The sequence below is a fragment of the Triturus cristatus genome, chromosome 5_2 (genome assembly GCF_964204655.1).
Source record: "Triturus cristatus chromosome 5_2, aTriCri1.1, whole genome shotgun sequence".
Lineage (NCBI taxonomy): Eukaryota > Metazoa > Chordata > Amphibia > Caudata > Salamandridae > Triturus > Triturus cristatus.
Window position 1 is genome coordinate 356,566,361 of NC_140588.1, and position 25,643 is coordinate 356,592,003.

At 44.8% G+C, this 25,643-nt stretch overlaps 1 protein-coding gene across 4 annotated transcripts in view; it reads right to left on the reverse strand.

Annotated features, from left to right (window-relative positions):
- ECI2 (enoyl-CoA delta isomerase 2) overlaps positions 1-25,643 on the reverse strand; it is a 379,316-nt gene that overhangs the window by 257,853 nt on the left and 95,820 nt on the right. For all 4 annotated transcript variants that reach the window (XM_085607188.1, XM_085607189.1, XM_085607185.1 and 1 more), the window contains exon 4: positions 21,100-21,285. In XM_085607188.1, the coding sequence (XP_085463314.1) occupies positions 21,100-21,285 (186 nt within the window). The remainder of the gene's footprint in view (positions 1-21,099; positions 21,286-25,643) is intronic.

Here is a 25,643-nt window from a genome sequence, read left to right on the forward strand (position 1 = left end):
ACTTAAAAAACTACAGGTCATTCAGAACGCGGCAGCCCGGCTGGTGGTCAATCTTCCTATTAGAAATTGCATTGCGCCTTCGCTCCACTTGCTACATTGGCTGCCAGTCAAGAAACGCGTTGAATTTAAGGCCTTGGTTCTTGCACATTGCGCTCTTTATGATGGAGGTCCTCTCTATCTTAGGAAGCGCTTCTCTTTTTATAGGCCTTCCAGGCTCTTAAGATCTTCCTCTCAGCTTCTTGCATCTACCCCACGCGTTCGTCTTCAGCGTATGGGGGGTAGATCTCTTGCTTCTAAGGCTACCATATTGTGGAATGCATTGCCGCTATCCTTACGTGCTGTTCAGGATCCATCGCTGTTCAGGAAGCATCTTAAAACACTCCTGTTCTAATTTCTTGGTGTCACTGTCCTCTTGCTCGCGCCGGGACACTCCTAGGAGTAGCTGTGCGCGCTATAAAACTACAATAACATAACATAACATTAAAGACATCCAAGCGTATCCCAGTGGGCACAGATTGAACCCCCGGTCAGAGACAGTGGAACACGCTCAATTAATAGTGACACATATAGTTACTGGCTCGTGAGCAGCTCCCATAGGCTTTCAAATAACAGAAAAAATAAGCACGAAACGGAGGGGTTTTACATACCAGAGTCCTCAGTGCTGATGACCAGCTGTGTGCCGGAAACACGAGATGGGATAGGGAAGGGACCCCTGGGGGTAAACTGTTTAGAGCTGTGCCGATGAAAACAAGCATCAGCTCTCTCATGTTGAGAGACCACCAGGTCTCTCAACAGGGGTGTTAAAAGCAACAGATAGTTGAAAACATGAGTTCAGGAAAGAATTGAAAATAGGAGAGGAGACTAAATCGGGCAACTGAAGGATACAGGCGGTGCTGAAAAAACAACAATGTTAAAAGGTGCGGTTAATTTTCAAGATGGAACCGAAAAACAGGCGACTATAGCGGCCAACTACAGAGTACAGCTGATGTCCTGACAATAAGATACTAACAAGCATTGGCATAGCCAATAGGTCTCGCCTTTGGGACCTTGTAAGTGTTTAGCCATGCAACAGTTGTTGTTGCACCAAAGAAATTGTGCTGCATAAATAAATAAATACTTATAAGGTCCCAAAAGCGAGACATATTGGCTATGCCAATGCTTGTTCTTTGTAAAGAAATAGATGCTTGTTTCTATTTCTTTACTTTTGCTATAATCGCGGCACCGGGGCTTTATTTTTAACATTAAAAGTAAAGCGCCGGTGCCACGATTATAGCAAAGGTAAAGAAATAGAAACAAGCATCTATTTCTTTACTTTCGTTATAATCGCGGCACCGGCGCTTTATTTTTTACACTAAAAGTAAAGCGCCGGTGCCCGATTATAGCAAAAGCGCCTTCATGAAGTAAAGTACCGTGAGGAGACATATGGCGGCTGCGCGCGTTCACGCGCACATGCACGCAGGCTTTAGGCCAGCGGCTGCAGCACTTTGAAAATCCCCTTACAAAAATTCGAGCAACAGCGCATGCGCTGTTCTAGGCTCGACCTAAAAAGAAAAGGGTGCAGGAAGAGAGTGCTGAGATGGATGAATTGAAAGTGCTGAGAAAGAAGCACGCACTCATGAATGATACAGAAGTGCTGAAAGGGATAGAAAATGCTTAGGATTGAACAAAGGAAACAGGCAAGAGATACGCCCAGAAAAGTGGAAGCAGCAGAGCAATTAGTGGTCAGGGAGAGGAAAGACGCATGTGATAAGTAATGAGGGATAGCTTCTGAAGGGAGGGCCTGAAGGGGGTCTGGGGCGTGGAGGCGGCTGATGCCTGATAAGCAGTACAAAGTTAAAAATGTTGACAGAAAAGCAGAGCACCGAGATAACGCTCAAAGACGAGGGGCGAGGAGGAGGTGGAAGGGGAGGGTGGGGGGACTTCATGAGATTTACATAAACATAGGAAGCCAACAACAACAGACCAAGGTTAAGCACAAATTCCCAAGTTGATGTCATCAGATTAGGTGCAACTACTTCCAGCATCCGCCGTTGTTAGATGCTACAAAATTCGAAGGAGTTCACAAATAAGGAAGGTGCACTCAGAAAAAATAAATCAAAGCAACCAAGTATATTTCATTGTTGTTCTTTATTCTTGAAATCATTAAAAATGGCAAAGAGCCAACAAGTTTCGTTCGTTATTGCCAAAGGAACTTCTTCAGGGCTAAAAGTCAATTAGGTTGAAGAATATTGGAACATATCCAGGTAATTACTTCTATACAATATTCGAAAGGATGTACATTGGTGACACATCAAGATTCAAATCTATAATTAACCCGACGTAGGAATATTACCTCCAAAGTATGGGTAGATACTGAAGCGAGTGAAAGGATCACGGAGTGTACTTCGGACACAAACTGAAGATGATTTACATTGTATTGCATAATTTATACGATGAGAATGTGACGAGCAGAATGCTTTTTTTTAGGTGCGCGTATGTGTTAAATATACATGTGCATGCCTAAAAAATGAAGCAGCCCAGCAGCCACGTCATGGCGCTTTTCTTCTTTAAAAATGATTAATGGGGCCCCTTTAGCGGGCAGTGGAGGTGGGAGGGTAGCAACGCGTGGGAGAAGCACATGAATCAAGAAAAGCAAAACGGAGGAGTGTCAGGGAGCAAAGAAGCACACAGATGAACAAGAACAATGTGTGGGCATGGGGGAAAAGCACACTAACAAACGAGAGCAACATGGGGGCTCAAACAGTGTCTTGCACAGATGGTCTCAGGCAAGCCAAAAGGCATGGGACAGACGCTGGAGTCAGGGCTTCAAGTGGAATGAAAAAACTGGGGGGGTCTCTCAAAGGGACGTGGCCAATGTAATTAAGTTTCAAAAAATGGGACCGATTCAGTTTAGGACACAAGAGGCTGGAATCTATTAAACAGTGCAATAAGAAAAATAACTCTTGTACCATAAATTTATATGCATCTAGAAAACCACAAAGGGCTACACTTTTTACCTTTGTGTGTGTTCAATAAATGGACTTGTGTTTTCTCCATTCTACTACAACTGGTGAGTCAGCAAGCAACATTTTTCAACATATTCACAAGTAGTTTATACAAATATTTTAAATTTCATCAGTACGTATTTACTTCATACTTTTGTTTTTTTCTTTTTCCTTTTTGTTTTTTGTTCACATAAACAAATTTTCATTGATCCTAATTATATACCAAATAATATCCGATTATAAAACATTAAACATACTTCGTACAGTGCAAAGTGAGAAAAACACACAAACTTCCTATACAGACATTACATAAACAACCATAAAGTGTATCTGATCGGTCCTACTATTTTATAATCATGTAACGGGATAATTTAGACCTACTTATCCTCGATACTAATATATTGTCCGGTCCTGATAGTATTGAGGTCAGAGAACATCTCCAAATATCTTTTAGTCAGTTAAGCCACCAATAGTTGGCTGAAATAGAAAGTTCATAGTCTCTTTCTTGTATTCAATGTATAGAAACTCTTGACCTCATTGGAAAAGTAGGGAAAGTGGTGGGTGTGCTGACGCGTTGGGCATTGGGTATATCAAAGATAGCCTCATACATTTCCCTATTGATAACTCCATTCAACCCGTGGCGTTGAAACATCGCCCTGTAGCCTTTCATCTGAGCCCAAAAGTGGAGGAGGAGCTACGAATGCTTGAGCTAGCTGACAATCGAAAAGGGAGATGGTCCTACCCCCATGGGTGTCACTGATTGACGTAGCTCGTAAACCCTAACAGCCTGGCGAAGTGAGAATTTGCATGGACATGCGGTTGCCCAATATGGCGATACGGAAAGAGCGTCATTTGATGCCCACTGTCAATTACACTTTAGCAGAAGTGAGCGGATCAAAATGGTTTTTCACAATGGACCTGCAGGCAGGAGATCTGTTGATGCTGGATCCGGAGGCACAAGCAATTACTAACTTCTCCACTCACATGGGTTTGAGCAGATATAAATGCCCACTGGTCAGGCTGACTCACCAGCCACTCTCATACTGAAGACATCCCCTCCATTCTATGGCATAGTGTCAGCGCGGATTTTGGAAGTTTGCCAGATGGTCACCACATGCTGGTGATTATTGCTAACTTTTTGAAATATCCAGCAGTGGAAACTGTTATTGCCTTTTGAGGTGGACCCCTGGATGGTGAGGGCTCTGAAAGGAACTGTGCTCACGGCCTGGAATGGTCGTGACATCATCACAAGAAATGTGCCATTTTTAAAGAAGTATCAAGGGCCAGGTGATGTTGAGTTCCTTGGGGGACCTGATCCTGAAGGTGAGGATAGTGGCATGTACATGTCACAGAGGGATGGCTGTGAAGCGACACGAGTTCAGTACACAATGGGTGATGCTCCTACTCTTATTGCTGAACCACCAGAGGCTGGAGGCAATGTCCAAGGGACAAATGAAGAGAGTGATCGGGGGGGGGGGGGGGTTTCTCCTCTCCCTAAAGATGTGATGGAGGGTATGGGTCCTGAAAGTTGCCAGCAAGGCATAGCCAGATATAATTTGAGGGCCCGCCCTGCTGTGTCAACAAGATTGAAGGATTTCATTATGACGTAAGGGATTGTTTTTTTGTTCTTTCTTTAGGTGGCATTATTTAGTTTGTGTAATCAAACTGCAGCACATGTTTAAACGTGGATAAGTATCACGCCCTTGTTTGTGCTTTCGAATCTTATGCTCTCCATTATATATTTTTTTCAATTTGGATAGGTTAAGGAGGAATGTTATGATTCCAGAGGCTGCATGGACTGTTCCATGCAGACCTACCAAGCAAGTGGTAGCATGAAGATATATCCTGTTACGTATGCCCATGATGGAATGGTACGAACATAACGCGAAGTAAATAAAGAGCCCACATCTCATAACAATTACGCAGCACCAATAACAGTGAGTGGCCTCAATTATTTATGGCATCACACAAGGCCTAAACACTCAACATATGGAAAGATCTTGCAACACAAGATTATTGATCGCCATTTCTCAACACCTTGCAAGTGTTTGTCGTTTGACTTTTCATAACCTTGCAGTGCAATATGATTTCCTTACTAACATTTTCTAGAAGCGCAAAGCGGTTGAGGAGTTCCCGCTGAAGACACTGGCATGCCACGCAGCGTTCAAAACAAGGGTGCCTGGAGGTTGGCGGGGGGTGAGTCTGTGGTTGTTCTTCTATTTCCGGGTGAATGGCCTGGTCCTTGCATAAGAAAGGCGCTGGAGCAATTGGCATTTTTGTGCCACATCGAAATTAAATCATATAAAAAACAGGCCTCCATGAAAGACAATGAAAAGTCCGGTCCCGGTCGGCAGTCTTGGGAGCCTCGTAGCTGCATGCTCAGCAGCAGTCCCAGCTGTCATTGGATACCAGTGACAGGAAACAAGATTTACAAGTCCGCTTACATAAACGCAGCAGCTCCAAACAAGTCAAAATAGGACTGATTGTGTCAATTGCTTTTTAAGAAAGAGAAAAGTAGTTCCAGAACAGATGTTAAAATGGTGACCAGTGTAGTACTTGGTCTATGCTCTTGGGGAGGGCTAAACACAGCAAAAGGCATGACAAATGCAGGTCATGGGCAAATGAGGCGAAAGAATAGGAGAGCGACAATGGAGCCAGCAAATGGGAAGCCTTTGCACGGGCTAAGGCCCACAAAGAATACACAACATGGCTCTTCGAGACAGTGCATGCGCTTACTAGCTGAGACCTAAAAATGAATGCGCTCGTGTTATTTAACTGGTGCTCATGTTAAACACTTCAATCCCGTCTAACAACAAGATAGCCGAGGAAAGCTGGAACAGCACACTACTAAAATACAGACAGACCCAAAGTGAGCAGAGGAGACATACTTGGCTACAGGAAAGGCCTTGGGGATGGGCAAGCTGGGCCCAGGCCCGGAGGGACAATATTTCGAGGGGCGCAGCAGGGAGCAGACAATGCTATGTCAACAGCAGCGCAGCCATCCCACTCGGTCTCAATTTGGTCCCATTATTGTAACTCAGAGTGATGGTTAGCACCCCATCCACCTCACCCTCCTCCCATCTTTCTCACACCACCTGCTGTCATGTCCATCATGCCTTGTTCACAGTCACCCATCTCAGCTCCAAAGACCCACTCTAAATTACTGTTCCAGTTAGAAGGAAAGGATGCATTATAAGATGGGCAATCTCCTTTTTCTTGGTCCTAGAGCAAACACAAGTACTCAAAATGTGAAAAATATGCATGGAAAACCACAAAGGATTAATAGTTCGAGGCAGGCAAACAAACATATAGTTTGTGAGATTCAGGAATGGACTGCCCGCCATGGGCTTAAAACTAAAAACTGCTATACTAAGATGAAAGTAATAGGCACCCACACTACTAAGCAGCATTGAGCACATAGCCTGGAACTGCTGCTGTCTATGCTGCTACTGTTTAGGTTCTATCTTTTCTGTGTGTGAAATACCTTGGTTGTCTGCTAATGTTACATCCACTGTGACTAGAAGGGAAGCTTCTACTGTCATTGCTACACTGTACGGTGGAAGCTTGCACCATCAGTGCTGGAGCTATTCTGTATTTGTGATCAACGGAAACAGAGCATTCAGAAGCAGTACTGAGAGAGGGACTTGGGCCCTGCCCACATACTACTTGCTGTTAGAAATGGGGGTCTCTAGCTGGCAATGGTTTTCATCTTTGTCCAAATAGGGACCCTTCCTTCTAGTCAGGATAAGGGGTATACACTACAGAAATAACCCCTGCTCACCTCCTTGGTAGCTTGGCACTAGCAGTCTGGCTTATCTCAGAGGCAGTGTGTGCAGCATTTGCATGGAACACACAGTAATACAGTGAAAACACTACAAAAGGACACCACACCAGATTTAGAAAAATAACCAATATCTATCTGTCCTATTAGGTGCCATGTAGTGCTGTGACAAATTATGGCAACACTCAAGACGTGATGAGCAGGCCCAGAAGAGCCTTCTCCTCATTTCTTGAGTTCCGCAAGAAGCAGAAGTTCTGTTTTTTAAGGAGTCCTACTAGGCCCTAGATGTGCCGAGACTAACACCTGCTCAGCGCCAGGGATACCCTACAGCATAGATACTCACAAACATTTGCCCAGGGGCCACAAAGTACAGTTTGTGGTGTGCCTGGGGGCCGCTGAGATGCCAGCAGGGTGGCATGAGGTCTGGGTGGGTCATGGATTGTGTAAAGAGGTTCAAAAACATGTTAAATAAACAGGCAAGCATTTATTTGCACGTTAATAAATGCTTGCCCATTTATTGAACATCTTTTTCTAAATATTATTGCTAGCAAATAGACAGCAGCTGGTGCTAGTCTTCACTAAGAAGCCGCATTTAAAGGTCAAGAGGGCCGCAAGCGGCCCCCCCGAGCGGTACTTTGAGGGTGCACAGTCTAAATAGCGAGTTTAAAATATCGACCTACAGTAATACCGAGTTTTAAATATCGTAGGGATAGAATATTGAAATCAAGAATATCGACGACCAGTATATCAACCAGAAGGTAAGAAATATCGTTTGTTAATATCAAAGTTAGTAAAATCGATAGCAAAAATATTGATGTTACTAATATCGATATTTATATTAGTGTTATGTGTTTTATTATGTATTTTATATGTATGTGATATATTTTTTGTTAAGTATTGCACTGGTTTGTAAATATATTACACATATATATATATATATATATACACACACACACATACATTTTTTAGAAGTTAGTAATGTTTGTTTTAAGCAAATTATGCGTTTTAGTACCGTAGCGGGTTGTGGGTTTATAGGGAAGTAGGGTGGGGAAGTAATTTAATTATAGTAAATTAATTAATGATTTTTAGGAATTATTAATGATTTTTGATTACATTTTGCGTTTTAGTTCTGTAGTGGGTTGTGGGTTTATAGGGGATTAGGGTGGGAAGTAATTTAATTGTAATTAAGTAATTATTAATTTTATTGTTGGGTTTTGATCATTTAATTATTAATTGGTAATACATTTTTATTATTTGGAAAGTAATTTTTATTAATTGGTAATTATATTAAGTGTATTAATTTATTATTGGAGCGGATCGTGAGTTTATAGAAGAATAGGGTGGGAAGTAATTTATTTCTAATTAAGTAATTATTAATTGTATTGTTGGGTATTGGTAACTTGTTAATTATTAATTGTTAATTAATTTTTAATTATTATTTTTGGGTACTGAAAATTATTTTATTGTTCATTAATTATTAATTGGTACTTGCTTTTTATTAATTATTATTTATTGGTATTTATCATTAATTTATTGTTCATTAATTATTAATTGGTCATTACTGTTTATTAATTATTTTTTGGTATTGGGCATTCATTTGTTAATTTTTATTTGGCAATTAATTTGTATGAATTATTATTTATTGGTATATATCATAAATTTATTGCTAATTAATTATTAATTGGTAATTAATTTTTATTAATTATTTATTGGTATTGATTACTAATGAACAAGTTATTTACCTTCGGTAACGCTTTTTCTGGTGGATACAGTATCTGCCTGTGGATTCCTCACCTTGTGAATATCCCCTGCGCCAGCAACGTTCGTAAACTTTTGTAGCAGTCCACGCCGATGGGGTCGAAGACGACGTCACAGAGACACGGCTCCGCTCGCGACTCCGCGGACGTCACCGGCTCCATAAGAAGACCTCGTCGGCGTGATGACGTCAGTTCCGCCCCTTTTTTCCGTGCCTTCGAGGCACACGGACGGACTGACAGCAATATAGATACACAGCATACACAGTACACAATATGCAAATCAACACACACAGTGTGGAGAATAAGTAGAAAGGCAAAAGAAATAACACACTGCCTTTGACAGTAACAAAACACATTTTGAAATACCATTAATAGAATTACAGGTATAGAAGGATGGACAACGGGGAGGCGGGTGGGTCAGTGAAGAATCCACAGGCAGATACTGTATCCACCAGAAAAAGCGTTACCGAAGGTAAGTAACTTGTTCTTCTGATGGTTACATCTGCCAGTGGATTCCTCACCTTGTGAATAGATTCCCACAGCAGTCCCCACTCCCAGAGGAGGGTGTCCACCCTTCTAAACCAAAAAATCCTGAAGGACGGAACGAGCAAAATGTCCGTCCCTCCTCACCTCGGTGTCCAAGCAATAATGTTTTGCGAAGGTGTGGAGGGAGGCTCAAGTTGCCGCCCTACAAATGTCCTTCACAGGAACACCCCTAGACAAAGCAGAAGTGGAAGACTTTGCTCTAGTGGAATGAGCTCTTAAACCCTCTGGAGGTTCCTTACCAGCCAAAGAGTAGTATATCTTGATGCACAAGACAATCCACCTGGAAAGGGTGCGCTTGTGCACCGCTCGACCTTTCCTGCAGCCAACAAAGCCCACGATGAGCTGGTCATCAACTCTGAAGTCCTTTGTCCTGTCCAGGTAGAAGCTCACCGCCCTCTTAGGGTCCAAGCGATGAAGTCTCTCCTCCTCCTTGGAAGGGTGAGGGGGAGGATAGACGGAAGGAAGGGTAATGGATTGCCCCAGATGGAAGGGAGTTACCACCTTAGGCAAAAATGCAGCCCTGGTCCTGAGTACCATTCTTTCAGCATGAATGGTCAAAAACGGGGGTTTTGAACTAAGAGCCTGAAGCTCACTTACCCTCCTTGCCGTGGTGATTGCAATGAGGAAAACCGTCTTAAAGGACAACAGCCTCAAGGGACACTTGTGTAAGGGCTCGAAGAGAGAACCCATAAGATAAGTCAAGACAAAGTCCCATTGAGGCACAATAAAGGGAGTAGGAGGAAACCTGTTTGTAAGGCCCTTGAGAAATCTAAGCACAATAGGTGATTTGAACAATGACGGTTGGTCCGGCAAGCAAAGGAAAGCCGACAAATCCGATAAGTATGCCTTTACAGTAGCCACAGCAAAACCTTGCTGGGCAAGAGAAAGGGCAAACTGTAGAATGTTAGATAGACGAGACTTCAAAAGGATCAATTGACTTCTCTCCACACCAAAGTACAAATTTAGACCACCTATAGGAATATATAGATTTGGTGGTATGACGTCTGGCAGACAAAATTACATCTACCACCTCAGGTGGGAGAAAAAAAGAATTCAGGTTGCCCCGTTCAATCTCCAGGCATGAAGGTGTAAGCTCTGGAGGTGGGGGTGTAGAACCTGCCCCTCCGTCTGCGAAAGGAGGTCTGCCCTCAGAGGGAGACGGAGCGGAGGGCACGAGGAGAGGTGGAGAAGATCTGAATACCACACCCTTCTTGGCCAATCCGGGGCGATCAATATAACTTGGGCCCGGTCTTGGCGAATCTTCCTCAGAACCCGAGGAGTCAAGGGTATGGGAGGAAACGCGTAAAGGAGTCGTGAGCCCCAACTCAACTGAAACGCGTCCCCTAACGCTCCCTGCATCGGATACTGAAGACTGCAGAATGACGGGCAGTGAGCATTCTCGTGAGTGGCGAACAGGTCCACCCGAGGAGTCCCCCACATCCGGAAGACGTGACGAACCACCTCCGGATGAAGCCTTCACTCGTGGTCGGCGGAGAACTACCGACTAAGACTGTCCGCACGCACGTTTAGAGCCCCGGCCAGGTGATTTGCCATCAGACAAATCTGATGGTCCTGAGCCCAGGACCATAGACGCAGGGCCTCTCTGCAAAGACAAAGAGACCCCACTCCTCCCTGTTTGTTGATATACCACATCGCGGTAGTGTTGTCCGTCAGGACTTGAACAGACTGACCGAGAAGGGAAGGGAGGAAGGCCTTGAGTGCCAAACGTATCGCCCGCAATTCCAGAAGGTTGATGTGAAGCAACCTTTCCTCTGGAGACCAAAGACCCTTGATCTCCAGATCCCCCAGATGTGCACCCCACCCTAAAGTGGATGCATCCGTAATCACTGTGGCCACCGATGGAGGTAGATGGAAGGGCTTTCCTTGAGACAGATTGCCCTCCACGCTCCAAGACAGATCCGCCGCAGCTTCTCTGGAGATCCTCACAGACTCCCTGAGATCTCCCTTGTGCTGATACCACTGCCTGCGGAGGCACCACTGGAGCGCCCTCATGTGCCAGCGTGCATGGTTGACCAACAGAATGCAGGAAGCAAACAGACCGAGCAGGCGAAGGACTTTCAGAACTGGAACGACTGCCACATTGTGAAACAAAGGAATCATTTCTTGTATGTCGAGAATCCTTTGAGGAGGATAGAATGCTCGACACACAGTAGTATCCAGTACCGCACCTATGAACAGGTTGCGCTGAGAGGGCACCAGGTGAGATTTGGGCACGTTTATCGAAAAACCAAATTTGTACAACAGCTGAGTTGTATCCCGCAGATGACGCAGCACCTTCTCTGGCGACTCCGCCTTTATCAGCCAGTCGTCCAGATAGGGGAAAACCGAGATCCCCGACCTTCTGAGATGGGCTGCCACCACTGCCATCACCTTCGTGAAGACTCGGGGTGCAGTAGTAAGACCAAACGGAAGGACCGCAAACTGATAATGTTGCGATCCTACCGTAAACCGGAGGTACTTCCTGTGCGACTTCAGGATGGGGATGTGAAAGTACGCATCCTGCAAGTCGATCAACACCATCCAGTCCTCCCGATTCAGCGCTTGAAGAACCTGAGCAAGGGTGAGCATCTTGAACTTCTCTTGTTTTAGAAACAGATTCAAGATTCTGAGGTCCAATATCGGACGCAATCTGCCGTCCTTTTTCGCAATCAGGAAATACCGGGAGTAGCATCCCTGACCCCTCTCCTGCTCTGGAACCACCTCTATCGCACCTTTCTGAAAAAACTTCAGGACTTCCTCCTGCAGGAGAAGACGGTGGTCCTCCGAGCAAGCCCCTTGACAAGGAGGGTAATTTGGAGGGAATTCCCGAAAGGGAAGGGCGTACCCATTTTCTGCAAGATCCAGAACCCAGAGATCTGTAGTTACAGATTCCCAATCTTGTAGAAAATGGGTAAGCCGGCCCCCCACAGGACCAGCATGATCCAGAATGTCGGATCTAGGGCTGCTTTGCGGTGGTGGGAGGGGCAGAGGAGGAGGAAGAAGAGGAGGAGAGTTGACGGCCACGTGAGCGACCCCTGACTCTTCCTCTGTATCCTTTGGACAAAGAACCTTGCTGTTGTTGCTGCTGCTGTTGCTGGGTCTGTCTGTAAGAGCGAAAAGTCGCCCTTCCGAAGCCTCTATATCTCTTGAAAGATCCCCTTGGCTGGGATTGAAGACCCAACGACCTAGCCGTAGCCTTGCTCTCCTTGAAGCGTTCCGAGAGCAGCATCCGCCTTCTTACCGAACAAACTAGACCCATCAAATGGCAGGTCCAACAAAGTCGACTGAACATCCGGGGAGAATTCAGAGGACTTTAGCCACGCACCCATCCTGGTGGCGACAGAAGATCCCATGACTCTGGCAACTGACTCCGCTGTGTCCAGTCCACTTTGAATTACTTGGCGTGCAGCCGCCTGGGCATCAGTCAGAACGTCATTGAAGCCGACCCTATCCTCCTCCGACAACTTTGGCGCCAATTTTTTCGCTGAGTCCATAAGCGCATGGATATAGCGCCCCAACAGACAAGTTGCGTTCGTCGACTTTAGGGCCATGCTGGCCGATGAAAAGACCTTTTTGGCCGACTGGTCTATCTTTTTGGCCTCTCTGTCCCCTGGAACCTGAGGGAAGGCACCCTCGGATTTTCCCGAACAAGCAGCCTGAACCACCAGGCTCTCAGGCGATGGGTGCGATGTTAAAAACTCAGGATCCCCTGGAGCCGCCCTATACCTCCTTGCGACTGTCCTAGAGACCGCGGGAGCTGAAAAAGGTTTACGCCATACCTTTAATACAGGGTCAATAATGGCCTCATTAAAGGGCAACAAAGGCTCCGAGACTGCAGTAGGCGAATGCAGCATCTCAGTAAGAATATTAGACCTGAATTCCGTGGTTGGTAACTGGAGGTCTAGCAGCTCCGCAGCCTTCCTGATGACCGCATAATACGGCGCTGCATCCTTTGAGGGCTCATCTGATGGTGGAGTGATTTTCCACTCAGGAGACAAATCCAGCCCACTAGCCTCCTTTAGCTCCTCAATCACCTCATCAGACTCAACCAGCTCTCCCTCTTCAGCTTCTTCCAAAAGATACCTCCTTTCATCCACCTCTCTCTGCGCTTCCCTTCTGGATCGAATCCGCACCAGCGGCGTCGGCAGCGCCGTGTTCGAATCCGACGGCGCCGGCGTCGAACGTGGATCCGCTGGAGCAGCCGGCGTCGAACGAGGTCGAGCCGGTGCAGAGGGAAGCGGCGTCGACGTCCTCGGCGCCGGTAGATGCCAAGACGGCGTCGCCGGAAAGATCGGCATGAATGGAGCTTGAGGATAGACCTGCGGCACTCCCAAATTAAAAGCCATTGGACCAATCGGACCCGCAGGTGCACCAGTGGTATACATGGCCCTCGAAAACACCCCGTACATGGCATTTAGATAATGCGAGGGGTCCTGACCTGGTCCAGGGAATGCAGGGTACTGGTCAGGTATCACCGGATTCGTGCCTGCCGGCGCTGACGGTGGAACAAACGGCGTCGCAGGCTCACCCGGGACTGGAAGATCCTCAACCGGGGCCGGAGACGGAACCGGAGATGAAGCCGGAGCCGGAGACGGAACCGGAGATGAAGCCGGAGCCGGAGCCGGAACCGGCATCGGGGATAGCACCGGAACCGGAGATGAAGCCGGAGCCAGCTAAGCCACTGGAGAAGATGTTACTGGAGGTGAAGTCGGGACTGGAGAAGGCGACACGGATTCCCTCCGGCGTCGAGCCGGCGACTTCGACTTCGGAGCCGAACTCTTATTGGAGTGATGATGAGAAGAATGCCTCCTCTTCTTCTTATGCTTCTTGCTTCGCGAAGCATGCCCCGAAGTCGACTTGGACGCCGACCTCGACCTCGATCTGGACTTTCTTCTTCCTCTCTTTTCTTTTTTCATCCTAGCGATGAAAAGCTTCGCCTCCCTTTCTTTTAGAGCTTTGGAGCTCATCTTGCGGCAGTAAGAGCAACCATTCACATCGTGGTCGGATGAGAGACACCAAACACAGTCTTCATGTGGGTCTGTAATTGACATGCGTTTGCCACATTCCCGACAGGGCTTGAAACCCGACTTCTTTGTCGACATATTCTCGAAGAGAAACAGATGAAATTCAGAAGAATACACAAAGTATCAGTAAAGCTACTAGCAACGATTCCCGAAATCCGTTGGCGTCGACGGTGCTTAAAAAAGGGAACTGACGTCATCACGCCGACGAGGTCTTCTTATGGAGCCGGTGACGTCAGCGGAGTCGCGAGCGGAGCCGTGTCTCTGTGACGTCGTCTTCGACCCCATCGGCGTGGACTGCTACAAAAGTTTCCGAACGTTGCTGGCGCAGGGGATATTCACAAGGTGAGGAATCCACTGGTAGATGTATCCATCAGAATTATTGTTATTTAATAATTAAATCATTTATTTAAAAAAATATTTTAATTATAAGTATCTTATTTTTAACCCCTACGCTATCCAACACTTTCCCTACTGTTGCACTCTCTAGAGTGGGAATAGTAATTTTTAGCCCTACGCTATCCCACACTTTCCCGAATGTTGCACTCACTGGAGTGGGAATAGTAATTATCACCCCTACGCTATTCAACACTTTCCCTACTGTTGCACTCACTTGAGTGGGAATAGTAATTTTTACCCCTACGCTATCCAACACTTTCCCTACTGTTGCACTCTCTGGAGTGGGAATAGTAATTTTTACCCCTACGCTATCCCACACTTTCCATACCGTTGCACTCACTGGAGTGGGAATAGTAATGTTTACCCCTACGCTATCCCGCACTTTCCCTACTGTTGCACTCACTGGAATGGGAATTGTAATTTTTACCCCTACGCTATCCAACACCTTCCCTACTGTTGCACTCATTGGAGTGGGAATAGTAATTTCAACCCTACGCTATCCAACATTTACCCTACTGTTGCACTGTTTGGAGTTGGAATAGTAATTTTATTCCCTCCACTATCTAATATTTTTTTGTATTATTTGAGCTAATGTAGTATATAATTTAAAAAAGATGAAAAAGAATTTTAATTTTTTAAGTTTGTTACATATATTTAATTTTTATTTATATTATTGTTTTATGTGTATAGATGTATTTATAATTTGTAAGATTTTTAAAAATAATTGATGTTATTAAAATTATTAAAACATTAATAAGTGTATATATCATATATGTATATATTTAATTGTATTTATAAATTCTATATATATATTATGTATAATTTTTAAACATTTTAAAATATTTTTAACAGTTTATTTTAATTATATGTATTTACTTTATTTTACATTATTTTTTTAACTAAAAAAAAACGATCTTTTTAACAATGATATTTTTGACAACAATATTTTTTCTCTCGATATTTTTGTACTTACCATAATGTAGATAGGAGTTTGATATTCTTGACTTTGATATTCTTGCTGCGATATTGTTGTAGGTCGATATTCTGACCTTCGATATTCTGTCAGTGATCCGTACTTTGAGTATCACTGCCTTACAGGGTGAGAGCTCTCTGCAAAACATAACTATGTTAGAGCTACACTAATAGCCTCTCCGAGTATCTCATACCTCATATTATGTCAGGGTTTGATTCTAGCAAGGGACCTATCATACATTTTTCTGACAATACAGGGCTCTGAATATACAAGGCTTCGGTTTGTATCAAATCTTTGAATATTGACAGGCTCTGCAAGAGCACGGTGTGTGCGGTCCAGTTGCTCAACCTAAAAGAGGCTCGCCTGAATAAAGATAGAATGGTAGGTGCGATGAGTCAAATACAAAGCAAAGCTGGAATTCACAACTCCACCCAAGTGTCTTCAATATATTAATCAAAGTCTATCCTGTTATGTCGTCTGAGTGGTTTCCTTTACACTTTTTTCTCCTTTTGACCATTGGGCATCACAATAATTAGTCTTTCTCCTATGATATCAACTTCTATTCTGAACAAGTGGATCGCAAATAAAATGCCAAGTATGGGCTTCGTCTTTATTTGGCATGGTAGAAAATGCAGGCTCTTTCAAAAGCAATATTCAAGTTGTCAAAAGCTTGCAGCAAATTTTAAAAAGGCTAGGGCATTTTCTTCCAATACTTTTTTCACGCCTTTAGTTAAAATTTCAGGATATGAAGGTTGGTCTGGTCCCTGCATCAACAACTCCATTGGTCTGCCATAGAGGCCTCTAAATCGCTCAACTTTGCTTCAACTGCCATGATGCTGTTGCTGACTTTGGAAGGTGCAGTTCTGCTTTTGTTTATAGCTATCATTTAGCTTCCAAGTTGTTAGCTACAATAAACTCAAATGAACCCCGGTCACAATTTTTCTCTTTGCCTGCTCCAGTAGAGGTTGGTTGTTTGAGGGTAAAGCCCAAATCAAACACACTGGTTAAAGGATAACGGTTCAAATGATAAGAAAGCTATAAGAGTGCCAACACAAAACCAAGTAAAAAAAAAATAGATTAGGATTTACTGACAAACCTTTCTCTGTGTGAAGTCACTTCTGCAGGCTTCAGTGCTGTATCACAAGTTAGCAACTGTGAAGAGCTCTTGGGACCTCCAGTGTCACACACTAGTCAGTGGTGCATGTTTCTGCTTACCAGAGAACACCAGGATGAGAGCTGGCTAGGTTGTCTATGAAATCACCAACAGGCCTTGATGGATGAGGTATATGGATGAGGGGACACAAAAATTACCAGGCCACCCCTAGGACTTGCCTGGATCACAACCCCCATGACGACAGGTGACAAATAAAAAACATGAAGGCCTGACCCATCACCCAGTCCTTTCACTGGGCCCAAATCGATGGAAGATCCATGCCCTTAAATTCCATTCACACTGTGGTGAGGTCTAGTGAGGGCTATGGTCAGGGTTGGAGGGTAATGGGGGGGCGTCAGTTGGGTTTGAAATCACTCCACCAGCCAGTCCCATTCTTTAGGATATCCTCAGCTGCAGAACCCTTCACAACCACTGCTGCAGTCTGTGGTAATACCATTTCTACAAAGACCATAGCAGCCCAGCCACTGTGGGCTACTTTAGAGCATGACTTGGCATTCAGCGAGTAGACATATTTCCAGGAGGTAAATCAAACTTCTTGTGGCATATAACTCGCTTACTCGAATTATCCTACTTGTAGAGTGTTTTCAAAAAATCGTGGGGAAAGTACCACATTTTGCTGGTTATGGTCCTGGGCCAAGGAGCAACAAAAGGCAACTAGATGGGTGCCTGGATGGGGACACCCATTAAATTATGATGCAGACGTCATTCCTTCTAGGGAAGTATTGCTTAAGTGAATCGACAGGACAACCTAAAGTTTGGATCATTTTCCCTTGTGGATCTACATACTTTTACTACTGTACCTAGTCTTTATAAAGTTTGCCGAAGTACAAAACATGTGTTGGTGTGGATCCTTGTACTATTTTTTCCTCTGCTGAATACTGCAATTATTGAATAACTAAGTGGAATAAATTAAAACATTTTATATTGCCTAACAATGCTTAAACATAAAATGTATTTGCAATTTGTATCTGGATGTGCAAATGACGTCAGAAATAATGCAATTTAGGATAACCAAAGTTATCTGGACTCCAGTGCAAACCAGTGCCGACAGGGCATTTGTTGGCTTGCACTTTTTCATTATATTTTGGAAGCAAACACTTTGGGAAGGGCTGCTTTTTCTAAGTATTTATTTTTTACATCAAAACATTGAGAAGTGTTATTTTTTGAAGAGTTATTTTTGAGATTTTGAAGAAGTACAGTGGAATCCATTCTGAAGTGGTATTCAACGCTTCGGTGGTATCTAAAGTGACTATTGCATCTTTTTTAACCACATTCTAGCAACTAAACAGAAAATAGATTTCCCATAGAAAAGGAATCTTCTGTGGTGCATGTAGGTTTCTCATTATCCCAGTGCCCGTTGCCTAAACTTTGCTTCGGTTTATCAATTTGACATACAGGGGCCGATTCCGTTCTCGGTCGGAAGGGCACCGAATCGGGTTCGTCCAGAAAAACTACGAGTCGTACGCGTGTTTTCCGGCCGACTTGTACAGCTGTACGAGCGAGCAAGTACGATGCGAGCTACATGAAATTCACCAACCGAGTCGTTTCCGGGTCCGAACCGCTCCGTACGTCTCGGTCGGAGGCTGACCCTGGCGTGCAATGGATGCAATTCACGACCGAGCCAGTACGATACACGCGTCTGACAGCCTGTGCGAGCCGGAATGTCCGGCTCGCAAAAGCTCCCGGAGTCGGACTTTGGGGGTCCGCGTCGGACCCCCTGACACCCCCGGCCCTACGGGTCTCCCCAAAACAGGCATGTACGGTGCGGGTGGCACCGACGCGTCCCCACTGTAGGGGGGCGCACTTGTTCGAGACGTACCCATTCAGTCAATGGGAGCCCATGTACGCATCGTACGACCGGCTCCCATTGACTTCTATGGGAGTCCGACCGAACCGAGTCCGACAGCATACGTGCGCATCGTACTCGCTCGGTCGGACTGTAGGGGTCCGGCTTGGTCGGGAAACACTCCGGATCCGACTCGGTCGGAGTGCTTTCCGACCCAGATCGGAATCGGCCCCACAGAAGGAAACTTCACCCAATTCTTACTCCCTCTCCAAATTTGAAATACATGTTAAATGCAAAGAAGTAATTTCAAAGCTCTGCATCAAACGTTTTGGTGATATCTAACACCAAGACTGCACCTGCTTTACCTGGTTTATTCATCGGTACATCACCGTCTCAAGCATGCATTCCACATGCCAGTGGTAAAATCATGTTCAGAGCCTGAGCATGCATCAAGTCCCGAGAACATTAATCACATGATCAATACAGTTACTATAGAAGGTAGAGTTAAAGCGCAGTTCTCCCTGCAAGAGCCTGTCTTTTGCTTATTGGAAACAGACTTCTTTCATGGATTTCTTTCAAAGCATGCAGCCTTTCCATCCAAAAATGGGAACCCTGGATATTTCCAGAAGACCCAAGCCTCACAGAAGTAATAAACATTCAGGGGCCGATCCGAGCCGGGTCGGAAAGCACTCCGACCGAGCACAGGCTGTCCGGAGCGTGCATCGTACTGGCTCGGTCGTAAATTGCATCCATTGCACGCCACGGTTGGCTTCCATGTAGCTCGCATCGTACATGCTCGCTCGTACAGCTGTACGAGTCGGCCGGAAAACACCCGTACGACTCGTAGTTTTTTCGGCCGAAGCCGATTCGGTGCCCTTCCGACCGAGATCGGAATCGGCCCCTCAGTAGAAGTCTCAAGAATCTGTTCAGGAGGTTGCACTGGAGATTTGACGATAGCTGGCTGCAGACTGGCATTGTGGACACTGGATGACTCTTTGAAGTTGACTTATGGATATCATTCAAAGACGAAGCCTATGTTGAAGTTCTTGGGAACAAGTGCCGCCCCCCCAGCAGAAGGGGAGTCCCTCAGTGCCAGAGGAACAGTTCTTAAATGATTAATGGGACAGACAATGTTAACTCAAAAGTCAAACAGCAGGTATCTACCAACTGAGAAATACTCCTATGGCGTCTCCCATGATCTCTGTTGAATACAAGGGTAAGGCTAAGACAGTATTAATTTCCTAGGCAAGTGCCTGATTTGAAGTCGCTCTACAGGTAATTTTCGCTTGGGCCTTGCAACAGCAGGCTGACTAATGGTGCTGGAGAAACAACTAGCCTGCAGTGTAAGACTTTCAGGCGCTAAAGGCGTTTTGTATTTCACTGCCTGGCAATGCCCAGAACTGCCTTATAATGATCGGACACATAAAAAAGACACATTGAGAGGCCAGTCTCCTAACTAATCAGCTCAGCACACAATTTATAAACAAATTAGGAATGATTAACACAAAACTCAAAAAGTGAGCTACTAAACAAAAGTTATTACTGGGAATAAACAGCAGTTTCTCTTGCAAAAATTAAGTTGCTCTCTATCAGAGAAGACAGATTTGAGAATTTAGGAAGTCAAGACTGGATTCTTTCAATTTGTATCTTTCTTTTCTCCACCCGGGCTATGCAAAGTGCTTGTTTTAAAAATATGATTGCAAAATTTGAGTTTGATCTGAATTGTGAAAAATCAGTTTAAAACATGTGCCAGAATCAAACTGACATTGCAGGAAAAATCCTAAAGGCCATACTGTGACAAGGATCACACGATGGCCTTCACTGGTACCTTTAGCCAAAGTCGGTACAGTGTGCCCAGTACCAGTTCTCCTCCTGTGAAACATGGCAAAGTAGAGGCAACATTTGGGCTAGTTGTGTTGATTGAAGAACTTCCTCATGGGTGCTATCGAAATTCTAGCGAGAACATCCAGTAATATACAAACACAAAGTACATGATCAATAGAAGCAACTGAGATGGCAGCATGAGGTCTCGTGGCTCAGAAATAGAGTTCAATCCTTCTGGACCCACAATTATTCAGCTCTTTTCTCTGTGGCATCAACAGGTTGCACTGGCAATGCAACAAGAGCAGAAGGGCAACAGCATAATTATAACCCCTGGCCTTTTCCCATTTAAAATATTTGAGACACACACAAACTAAGCAGCCACCCTGAAACGAAAGACTATGTCATGTTCATGGTGAGTCCTTTACTGTAAGCAGGTTTTGAATTTTATAAAAAAAAGTATTGGACTGTGATTCGAAAGAAATTGGGGAGTTGGAGGTAGGTTTGGAGGCGGATTAAATACGCTGCTTAAAATATTCTGTAACTATTTAGTTACCCTTTCCCCTACAATAACTTTGGTAGAAGGCCAACATGTAGCAGCATATACAATTTTTAGTCAAACTACTTCCTTAGTTTGATAAACCAAATAAAATGATGGTTTATTAAGTGCAGATGGTTGACATTTAACATATACAAATGTGAGAAGCTTGCACTTTTCATCACAGATCGGATATTGTTCCACACTGTCAGTGACCTGCTTCTTAATTTTCCACAACTGAACTGGGTTATTTGAACTGTCCACTAATTAAACTGTCAATTACACTAAAATGTCATGCTAGATTTCTTTTTTTTTTTACCTTTGTCGTGATTGCATTTTTTTTCTCTGGACGGTTTAATATTATCTTTGTAATATTATCTTCAGTGTTCACCAGCAGTGTCTCATATTTAGGTTGACTGCCTGTAGAGGATGCTTCTTTTTGCCTCGAGGATTCAGGGGGCACCAAACTGGACACAAGGTTGACATAGGTTTCCTTAGCACTGTCCTGTTGTAAAGAATGAACAAATACATATTTACATACATACATATAATTCTCTCCAGCACACGTTCAGTACGCTTAAAATAAAGGAGCAAAAATGTGAGTGACAGAATGAAGCAAATGCTTGCCTCTACTAACAGCTACAGAGGGAGCAAAATTCATTTAATGGGTTCCAAGAACTTGTGACAAATAATGTACAAATATTTAATATGTGAAGGCCGGTGTTCTGCATATAGGTATGGCATGATTTGATGGGGATTTATAAAGCGCAGAAAATCCTTGAAGGTGGCAAGGCGCTATAGTCTCAGTGGTCTGATTCAGCCATAGTGGATTAAAACAAGCAACAGTGCCGGGGATACCCTATAGTATGAAAAGCCAGGTATTTAAGGTTTTTCTCAATGGAGAGTGTGATCTGATAGTCAGATATCTTGGCAGCGAGTTCCACAGTTTTGCTGCCGCGACCGATAAAGTTCTACCTCTCCATTTCTTCTTCTGTAATCTGGGCACTGTCACCAAATTAAGGTGGGCTGAACGAAAATTCTCCCAGTGGTATAAATGTGAAACATTGCCTTAATTCCCGCTGGGCCGACCTGCTCAAAGGCCTTATGCACTAGACAGACAGCCTTGAACTAATGCGTTTTCTTATAGGGAGCCAGTAAAGGTCATGCAGTCTTTTAGCCACAGCTACCGTTTTGGAATGTTCAAGGTGAGCCTGGCCAATGCATTGTGCACTACCTGCAGTTTGGCTTGGGTGTAATTGTTGGTGTCCAAATAAAGAACATTACAATGGTCAATTCTTGACATAATTATTGCCAGGGCCGCTTGTTTCCATGCTGAGACAGGGATGAAAGGAAAGATTTTGCTCAACATTCTAATCAGCCAGTAACATTTCAACACAATGCGGTTGGCCTGAAGATCTAAACGAGGCTTACAGTCCAGAATCACCACTAAGTTCTTAGCCATCTCTGTAGGCATAGGTGGAGTACCTAGAGTCTCAGGGCACCAGTTAGTGTTCCAGATGGAGGTTTGTGTTCCAAAGAGCAGCGCCTCAGTCTGTTCCCCACCAAGCTTTGGGTAGCTCATTCCCATCCACCCAAATACTGCTGTCAATGTAATTAATTAAATTAGGTGCCGTAGCTTCCATATCTTCGTAATTGACATGTTGAGCCGGTGTTATCAGCATAAGAAACCGCTTGTAGCCCAAAAGTAAGTATAATCTTCCCAAGGGGTGAGGCGTACAGGTTAAAAAGCATCTGGCTTAAAGGTCAGCCTTGCAGCACCCCACAAGGCAGAGAAAACGGGTTCAATAGAAATAGTTTCACCGCTACCTTCTGGGATCTGTCCTTAAGAAAAGAAGACAGTAGGTTTGAAGTCAGTCCTGAGTCACCCAATCCCTGTAGCCGATTGACCAGAAGAGATGGGTGAGTGTCAGAAGAATTACCTAGGAATCCACATGTGTCAAGACAAGATGTGGTCTTCACACATTTTTTATGTTTGTACTTAACAGCCAAGAGAGTCTTACAATACATTTGCTAGATCAAGTGACAAAAACAATCACAAGCTCTACATGAATAAAAAGAGGTGTTATGCAACAGGCAATTTACACATACATTAATGTACAGCTGTTTGAAGTACCACTATAAAGGAAGCCTTTACAATATAGCCTATAGTCATACAAGGGGGGATTCGAAGTATTGCATGGAACTGAAATTCTACCCGTGTAACTCAAAGAAAGTGCGCACTAGCAGAAGTTGACACAAAACAAGTTAAATTTCTATCACTATATGTAAAGTTCCCGCTCATGTTCAATAAAGCGCAAATTCACATCATAACAATCATGTGCTCACATGCAGAAGGCAAAGGGGTTGTCACACTTGGTCAGTGTAAGGTGACCTATGGTTACTAACTCTGAATAGTGAAAGTTAAGGGAGGATGCCGGAAGCTGTAAAAATATTTGTATTGCCCTTGATCATATGCATTGATTTAAATGGTATTACCACATGTTGCAAATAAATATGCCCAGAAATATCTGAAACTTGATACAGAATGATGGCAAATGATGCAGACATACAGTGAAAGACCAAAAACGCCAATAAAATGTTCTTACACAAAAAGATATATTGTGTATTCTTGCCATAACTAATGCCAGGGCCACTTGTTTCTGTGTGTCTGTGTTTCTGAGTTGGTGTGTGGAGTCCTGAGAGTGAATGTTGCAATAGGATGTTGGTGTATGGTGTTGAGTGGAGGCTAGGAGATTGGGGCAGATGGAGGAAGAATGAAAGTCCTAAAAAGGACCTACCTGCTGTTGCTGTAAGCTAAGGGTTGAACAGGAATAAAACACTTACCTCCTACATAAGTGTCTCTAGCCTCTTTTTGAAGAATCTGCCTGACAACTTCAACACATGCTTTTCCCAAAAATTTTCATTCTAAACAAATGCATAAAAAATGTCTGGTGCATGTACATAAATAAGATTGCCTTCGGTTTAAAATGTATATTTGAGCTAAAGGTTTGATGTGACAAAAGTGTGATGATTAACTGTACTAATGCCTCAAGCTCTGTAATGGACACACTTTTTAGGAAGCAGAATGACAATTGTAATTGTAATTGTAAAAATATTTATTAAGCGCGGTTGCTGCCCGTAGGCGTCCAAGCGCTGAGTTGAACAGAGAAGTGACGGGAAGAGGAGCTAAGGTACGCCAGATTTGGCGAACAGCAGTGTCTTTAAGTTTTTACGGAATGAGAGGAGGTCTGGGTTGGAACGGAGTGAAAGGGGGAGAACATTCCAGAGCCTGGCGGTATTCAAAGAGAACAGCCTGCCCCCAGACCTAGTTCGCTTCACTCTGGGAACAACGGCGAGGAACGCCTCCGTCGACCGAAGGTTCCTGTTAGGGTGGTAGGGGATGACAAGGTCGTTGTTAATGGCTGGGCCCGTTTTCCAGAAGGCGCGGTGTGCCAAGCACAGCGCCTTAAAGGCCACTCGCTGCCTCACTGGCAACCAGTGGAGACTTTTTAGAGCAGGTCTGGCCGACTGGGTGCGCGGGATTTTCAGCAGAGAACGTGCTGCACAGTTTTGCACAACCTGCAATTTTCGGAGGGTCATCTCAGGAGCCCCCACATATAGGGCATTGTTCGAGTCCAGGCGAGACTGGATGAGGCCTTGTACAGCCACCTTTTAGGCCTCTAAGGGAAGTAGCGGGAGAACCTTCCTCAAGATTCTAAGTAGGCCAAAACAAGAGGCGGACAGTTTTGTGGCCTGGGTGGAGAAGGAGAGTTTGTTGTCCAGCCACACTCCCAGGCTTTTAACACTTTCCTTAGGGGAGGGGGGGGGGCCCAGTGCACTGGGCCACAAGGAGGTGAAAGGCACAGGAGAGGTTGGGCCTAGGAGCATGAGCTCCGTCTTTTCTCCGTTTAGTTTAAGGGAGGAGTTGGTCATCCATCCCTTAACGTCCTCTAGGCATTTTAACAGATTAACTGGGGAATGCCTGTTATTCCCAGTTGCCAGCGAGACCACAAGCTGGGTGTCGTCGGCGTATGATACCATTTTAATGCCATACGGTTCGACAACACCCGCCAGCGGCCCCATGTACACATTGAACAAAACCGGGCTCAGGGAGGAGCCCTGTGGTACTCCACAGCTCAGGGGTTTGTTAGAGGACATTGTCTCACCGTCGAAGATCTGAAACGACCTCCCAGACAGAAAGGAGTCAAACCACCTTAAAGCATCACCTGAAACTCCGATGTTGTGGAGACGGTCCAGCAAGGTGGTATAGCTGACCGTATCGAAGGCGGCACTTAGATCAAGGAGGATCACTGCCACTGATCCTCCCTGATCCAGTATCCTTCTAGTTTCTTCGGTGACCGCTAACAAGGCGGTTTCCGTACCATGCTTTGGTCTGAAGCCTGTCTGGGATGTGTGTAGTAGAGAATGGTCCTCCAGGAACTGGACCAGCTGTGCATTTATATATTTCTCTAGCACCTTGCTGGCCCAAGGGAGAAGTGAGATGGGGCGGTAGCTGGAGTGGTCATCTGGGTCTAGGCTGGGTTTCTTCAACAGCGCCCGTACCATGGCTTGCTTCCAAGCTGCGGGGACAGAGCAGGCAGATATGGACGTGTTTAGAAGATCCAGAATTACAGGCAGGGTGGCTTTGCTAGCCTGCATCAGGACTTCTGGAGGGGCAGGATCACAGGGAGAGCCCGACTTGACCGGTCGTGCCACTTTGCTTAAAGTGTCGAGGTCCAGAGGAGGGAAGTGCTCAAGAGAAGGCTGGTCAGGGTGAAAAGGTGGTCTAGGGGGGGTGGATTAATCACATCCGGGGTTGTGGCTGTAGTTGGAAAGGAAGAATACATTTTTAAAACTTTATTG